The 7,810-nt window shown below is 35.4% G+C and overlaps 1 protein-coding gene across 1 annotated transcript; it reads right to left on the bottom strand.

Annotated features, from left to right (window-relative positions):
• Positions 1-3,045: 3,045 nt before the first annotated feature.
• On the bottom strand, positions 3,046-5,934 carry LOC111692545 (uncharacterized protein K02A2.6-like). The gene has a single exon (XM_023456596.1). The coding sequence runs from the start codon at positions 5,932-5,934 to the stop codon at positions 3,046-3,048; it is 2,889 nt and encodes a 962-aa protein (XP_023312364.1).
• Positions 5,935-7,810: the final 1,876 nt, after the last annotated feature.

Below are 7,810 nucleotides of genomic sequence, written 5' to 3'. Positions count from 1 at the left end.
AATATAAGGATTTACGTAATTACTGTGTTGCTATGGTTCGACGGGAAAAGAAGGGTTACTTGGAGTTCGTTGCTTCTCAGAAAAATTACAAACAAACCTGGAAAGCTCTTGATACCCTTAATATTCGGTCAAGTAAAAATTATAATTTGCCCTCTGAGTTGGCTGACCCTAATATAATTAACAACTACTGTGCTTCATTTTTACAAAATATATCGAATAAATGTGATGATCAAATAGAGTTTTATAATAATAATAGGATTGATCGTGATATTTCTTTTAAATTTTCCTTTACTACTGTAGATGAGGTTCACTCAATTCTTAATAGTATTAAAACTTGTGCATTTGGTATTGATAATATTTCTTCTACCATGTTGAAGTACTGTAGCCCTTTCATTGATCCCTTTGTTACTCATATTATTAACTGCTGTATTGAGAGACAATACTTTCCTTATATGTGGAAACAGGCGATTGGTTTACCTTTACCTAAAAAGAATAACCCTACTTCTCTTTCCGATCTTAGAATAATCAGTATATTACCGGCTCTTTCAAAAATTTTTGAAAAAATTTTATATAATCAAGTGTACAATTATTTTACGAATAACAGACTTTTGCCTCAATCGCAATGTGGTTTCAGAAGGGGTAGTGGTACTTCGACTGCCCTAGTCACCGTCACTGATGACTTAATAAAGGCTCATGATATGGGTTTGGTTAGCGTTTTGGCTTTATTGGATTTCTCAAAGGCCTTTGATACCATAAATCATAAGCTTTTATGTTCTAAACTAAAGTATTATGCATTTGATAATGATTCACTCACACTAATTAATTCTTATTTACATGGAAGGTCCCAGAGTATACGTGTTGATAATATTTTATCTACCAGTTTAGAAATTCTCTCTGGTGTTCCTCAGGGTTCGATTATGGGTCCCCTGCTTTTCATAATTTATACTGCCAACATATTAGAATCTGTTCGTCAATGCAAACTTCAAGCATATGCCGATGATACTCAATTTTATTTTCATTTAATATTAATGATTTTCGACAGGCAAATGACGTCATCAACTCTGAGTTACAAACTATAAAATTGTTATCGAATGAGCATAATTTAAAATTGAACTCGAGTAAGTCGAAAGTTTTGTTTTTTGGTAGTGAAAGAGATTTGCGAATTTTAAGACGTAATTTTGAGGTTATGATCGATGGTATTCCAGTTCCCAATACTAGCCATGCAAAAAAATTAGGAGTAATTCTTGACCGTAAGTTGCGTTTTGATGAGCATGTTAAATCACTACTACAAAAAGCTTATTTATCTCTTAACGTTGATTTATTGTAGTCGTCACGTTCTTAATAAAAAATTTAAAGTTATGTTATGCGAGTCACTTGTTCTTTCCCATTTCAGTTATTGTGACTACGTATACGGTCCTTGTCTTATTCAACAGGAGAAATACAGGATTCAAAAAGTACAAAATTCATGTTGTCGTCTTTATTAGTGGTCTAAGAAAATATGAGCATATATCTCATTTTATTCGGGAGATCAAGTGGCTCAACATGGAAAATCGTAGGCGTCACCATCTTTGCAATTTTTTCCATAAGATTATTATCACTATTCCTTCTCATCATTCTTTAAAAACTAATTTTTTACGGCGTGGTAATGTTCATTCTAGAAATATTAGATTTAAAAACAAGTTCACGATGCCCACTCATAGAACTGCTTTTTTTCAGAACATGTTTTACATACAACGCTATTACATATTATAACGACGATTTCAAATTATTTAATATTGTAGCACTTTTATCAATTATGCTTATAGGCACTATCACTACTGGGAGTTGGATTAGAAACACTAATTTAATTTTACACCCTCACCGGTTCTCTGTCTGACCAAGACTGGCTCCTTTACCAACGGCCATAGGCCACACAGCCAAACGGTGTTTGCATAACATTTATTTCTGACTCATCTTACATTTCTTATAACATACAATATACTACATCCCTCCTTCAATTACAAAAATTTGAAAATTATAACTAACCTTTAAGTAATCCACACTACAATATTGGGTTTAACCTAGTGCACATACAATAATTACATATTTGTTCATATTCCTGTTTACCACAATTGATTGATTTCTAATCCGCATTTTCCTCACTGTTTTTTTGATTTTCTACTACCTTCCACTCTCCCTCCACCTTTTTTAAGTGAACTATATTTCTTCGAAGTTGTTTACCTGTTTCATCATTTTGGACGTTTACTTCACTGCCATTTTTACTGACAACGGTATGAGGGGCACTATTAAAATTGGAAGTTAGTTTGTTTTCTTTAATCGTATTTTTTATGTATACTTTATCTCCCGTTCCTATTGTACTTTCTTGAGCTTTTCTTTTACTATCACTATATTCCTTCCCGTTTAACTTTATTAATCTCGATCGCTAACTTCTTCATCCAGTATGTTATTTCCAGAGTTGTGTAACGAAGGAATTTTATCCCTAAATTGCCTCCTAAAAAATAACTCTGCTGGAGGCTTTCCAGTTGTTGAGTGTGGAGTGGCATTGTACATAGTTAGGTAATCAAGAACGTCCTCTTTCCAGTCGGTTTTTAATGCCTGGCTAATTTTTAGACGTTTTATTATATCTCTATTTTGCCTCTCTACTTCGCCATTCTGTTGTGGCCAATAGGGAATAGTGTGAAATAATTTAATACCGCATCTTTTGCAGAATTCTTTCATTTCCTCACATTGAAATTGTTTTCCGTTATCTGCTGTCAGTGAACACGGAAATCCCAATCGGGAGAATATTTCTTTAAGGATCTTAATTGTATTAGATGCTGTTATTGTTGTTAATATTTTTATTTCTTTGTAACGGCTGAAATAGTCTATTATAACTAAAAGATAGTGGCCGCTTGGCAATGGTCCTAAAAAATCCATTGCCACGTCGATCCATGCCTCTGTTGGGAGTTCACGCCTTTTCATGGGATTGGGTACATTTGGGGCCGAGACCAGTGTGCAGCCTTTACAGCTTTTAACGAGCTTTTCGGCGTCGTAGTCTATCTTAGGCTACCATACTTTTGTTCGCAGTCGATTTTTTATAGCAACTATTCCAGGGTGGCCTTCATGAGCGGCTTGCAGTACTGTAGGTCTTAGCTTACTTGGAACGACAATTTTGTTTCCTCTTAGCAAGATCTCATCATGAAAGCATAATTCTGGTTTAAATGCATGAAAGTGCTTAATATCATCATCTGATTGATTTGTGGATAGCCATTTGCGAACTTTCATAATTTCAGTGTCAGATTGTGAATGTCTTTTGATTTCTGATAGGGGTGTAGCAATGGGTCGTGAATATTCAACAATTTGTTGAATGTGTTCTTCATCATCAAATGAAACGCTTGGCCCGTTATTAATGCACAGTCGTGAAAGTGAATCCGCTATATTAGTCTTGCCCGGTCGATATATGACTTTAAATTTATATGCTTGTAACCGCAGAACCCATCTTTCAATGCGAGCACATGGTTTCGATTTCTCGCCGAAAATAATCTCTAGTGGCTTATGATCTGTTATAAGTTCAAAATCTAATTTTCCGAAAAGATATATGTGGAAGTGCTCAACGGCCCAAACTAACGCCAAAGCCTCTTTCTCGGTTTGGCAGTACCTTCTTTCACAATCGGATAGGCTTTTATTTCCATATGCTATCACCCGGGGCCCTTCTGAGTCATATTGTATTAATACGGCACCCAATCCGACAGGGCTAGCATCAGCTATGACTTGGGTCCTGTCTTCCGGATCATAATATCCAAGCGTTGCCACGTTAGATAAACAGTCTTTCAATGTGTGGAAAGCCTTGTGTTGCGGCTTTTGCCAATATTTACTTATGTCTTCATTTTTTCCCAATCTATGCCGAAGAATTTGTTTTAAAGGTTCTGTAGTAGTGGCTAAATTAGGAATCCATTTACCTATATAGTTGACTAATCCTAGAAAACTCTGAAGTTCATGAACTGTAGAGGGAGAACGGAAGGCTTTTATGACTGAGATATATTTATCGAGTGGTTTGATGCCTTTTGGAGATAACTCATGCCCCAGAAATTGTATTACAGATATATTATAGATGCATTTGTCTTTGTTTAATAGAACATTGTTTTCTTTTAAGATGTCTAATGTTGTTTTCAATCGCATATTGTGTTCATTTTCTGTTTCACCAAATACTACAATGTCATCTATGAAAACAATGGCACCATTACATGACGAGAGAATTCTCTCCATGATTTTTTGAAACATTTCTGGGGCACAAGAGATGCCAAAATTCAACCGCGTATATCTAAAAAGACCTTTATTTGAAATGAAAGTAGTTATATACCTAGAATTTTCACTGATCTCAATCTGGTGGAATGCGTTCTTTACATCTAGCCGAGAAAATAACTTTGCCTTTCTAAAGTTGGGTATTAATTGATGTATAGTCGGTAAAGGATGATTTTCTCTTATTATTGCCCTATTTGCTCTTCGCATATCGATGCATATTCTAATTTCTCCATTAGGTTTTAACACTGGTACCATTGGCGACACCCATTTTGAAGGACCGTTCACTGGCTCAACTATATCTGAATCAAGCAATTCCTGGATTTTTTCGTTAACTTTCTTTTCCAGTGGAATTGGAATTCGGCGATATGGTTGAACCACCGGCTTTACTGTCTCGTCAATGGGAATATTTATTACGACATTCTTAAATTTAGGAAAAGCAGATAGAGCATTAACATGTACTTTGTTTTCTAGACCGATTCGCAAAACTCTTAATAATTTTGCCGTGTCTTTCCCCAACAAATTTTTCGTGCCATTCTTTATTACATAAAAGGTACCAATTTGCTTGTTGTGGTTGATTGCTATTTCCGCCTTGAAGCTACCTAAAATATCTAAGGGTTTGTCGCTAGCATATGCCATGAAAACTTTGTTGGGCTTTTTAATTTGGTTGAATACAATACATTTCGACTTCTTTAAGTAATTCCAAGTCTCTTCACTTAAAATATTACACTTGCTACCAGAGTCGATCACTAGTTTTACTGGAACTCCTCCAATATTACAAAGTATGTCCTCATCGCTGTCGATATGGAAGATGTAGTTAACCCCTCCGTTGTCATCATCTTGACTACGCCTTCTAACTTTCGGTTTCTTTACTTCTTTAGAAGAGAATTTTCCTTTGAATTTCCTTTTGATACTCTTAGTTCTGCAGTGTTGAGCGGCATGTCCTATAATGCCACATTTTCTACAGGTTATCTCTTTGTCTGGGCAAGAAAAAGATAGATGATTTCTTGAGCCGCAGCGATAACAAGATTTTGACGAGCTGCTGTCCGCCCTGCGATTTTGTGTTGTCACTTTATTTATTTCCACTGAAGGCTTTTTCTCTCCAAAATTTTCCATTTGCCTACCGACAGCTTCAATAGCGTTGGCCTCCGTGATTATTGTGTCCAGTGTTATGGTGTCACCAATGGTCAAAATTTTTTTTCTCAAGTCCGCCGAGTAACATTTCTCCACGATTTGGTCCATAAGGTTTTCCTCCGGGTTACTAAACTTGCACTTTTCAGCCTGGTTTCTCAACCGCACCAAGAACTTTTCCAGCTTTTCCTCTGGTTCTTGCTTTAATAGACGGAATATGTGTCTTTCATATATTTTGCTTTGCTTTGGGGCGAAATAATTGTCCAGTTTTTCTACAGCAATTTTATATACGTCTATATCACCTGGGTTAACCATGGAGACGTGGGCACCGGGCAGATTATAATATATTTCCTGTATACCAAGGCCTCCCATATGCAACAAAGTGGCCCTCTTTTTGGAAGGAATTTCAATGTTGGCTGCTTCCAGATAAATTCCTAGCGCTCTCTTCCATTTTTCCCATTTGATACCGACTGACCCAACATCGCCGTCACAGTCAAACGGTTCTAATGCCACAAGGTTTGACATGATGCCTGAAACAACGTTCATTTTATGATGAAACTCTTGTATGTTTTCCAATCATTACGAATGTAACGTTCCCTCCTGGCAAGTCTCTGGACATGTCATTTGCACTTCCCTATGTTTTCATATTCATAGGTTATTTGTTTGTTGCTATGTATCTCATTCATAGACTCTAATTTAATTTTACTCTCCTATGTTTTCATATTTATAGGTTATTTTGTTTGTTGCTATGTATCGCATTCATAGACTCTAATTTAATTTAATTTTCCTATATTTTCATATTCATAGGCTATTTGTTTGTTACTATGTATCGCATTCATAGATTTGTGTTATTATTATGCTAACACGAGGTCTATGTGCCATGTCCACAGACTTACTGTATTAATTGTTAGAACAGAGGGACGGCAAAGTAAAACTCGAAAATCGAATGCATACATTGCAATAACGGCAAATTCCTATAGTGGCTAATGTTTAAAATTTTAACATAATCAATAACGATCTTTCCTACCTTGCAATCCTCGTCGCCAAAATGTAGCACTATTATCAATTATGCTTATAGGCACTATCACTACTGGGAGTTGGATTAGAAACACTAATTTAATTTTACACCCTCACCGGTTCTCTGTCTGACCAAGACTGGCTCCTTTACCAACGGCCATAGGCCACACAGCCAAACGGTGTTTGCATAACATTTATTTCTGACTCATCTTACATTTCTTATAACATACAATATACTACAATTTGATTCATAATTTTCCAATTCTATACATAGTCTCAAAAACATCACTTGAAAATTATTATGTACATATTTGCACATCTTTGGTTGTATTGCATTGTATTGTAATTAAGAGACAGAGGTATTGCGATCGTTTGAAACGCCATATTAGTTAAATGAAAAGGATCACAGAGGGATCCTATCAGTTGAGCTGCTACTCCACGGTCATATTATAAATTCAAGGACAAACCGCGTGTTAGTAGATATATTGATGACGGAGTGATATCCCCTCGTGACTAATGAAATATGTTTCGTGTTTCCCTTAGAGCTGTTATTTCCAGAATAATAACTAGCACGCACTAGTTGGTTTCATTAGAACTAGGTGGGTGTATACAGGAGGGCTCACTCATCAGGTCAATCGAGAAAGGTGGCGAAGGATTAAACACATCAATAGAATGTATGAGTCAGACGCATTTTATCAAAAATATAGAACAGTATTTCGCCGGCCTTTTTTTGGAAGAATAGAAATACAATAAACAGAATAAATTTTATCAAAGAAGGAGGAATGGAAACAGACGTTTAAGGACGGGATTTTGTACAAAAAATATCGCCCAGCGTGAGTCACGAAACGGTACCCCGGCAGGTGTTTTTCTAGCGGCCAACGCTTCAAGTCTAATAATTTACGCTGCACCGATATTCGCCCGATTTTTCAGGAACGGCTCCAATTTGTGTACATACAATCTTATAAGGAAAGAGAGTAAAGATTTTATTAATCAGTAATAGATTATCGAGGACAATAATATTTTTTTATTAAGTAGGCAATAATTTTTAGTTAATAAGCTTAAACAATCTTATAATTACTATTCCTTCATTATAAAAGCAGAAATACGATTTTTAAAATTACATGTAGTTTCTTCTTCAAAAGTGACCTTAAAACACGTATAACATGGAATAGTCAACAGTCTAATGTTTATATTTTCACATTAACAATCCGATAATGTAAATTAACTGCTATTTTCAGTAAAAAAAATATATACCTAACCTGAAATATTTTTTTACTTTGACGAGTCGTTTTAACTTAAAAACACTGCTTAATTACTAAAATATATAGAATCTTGCTACTAATTGCGTTTGGAGAATAATATGTATAGGCATAAAATATATATA

This window comes from Anoplophora glabripennis, unplaced genomic scaffold, assembly GCF_000390285.2.
Source record: "Anoplophora glabripennis isolate ALB-LARVAE unplaced genomic scaffold, Agla_2.0 scaffold1899, whole genome shotgun sequence".
NCBI classification, from domain to species: Eukaryota; Metazoa; Arthropoda; class Insecta; order Coleoptera; family Cerambycidae; genus Anoplophora; species Anoplophora glabripennis.
The sequence above is the reverse complement of the archived record's forward strand: the minus strand, read 5'-3'. Positions and strand labels throughout refer to the sequence as shown.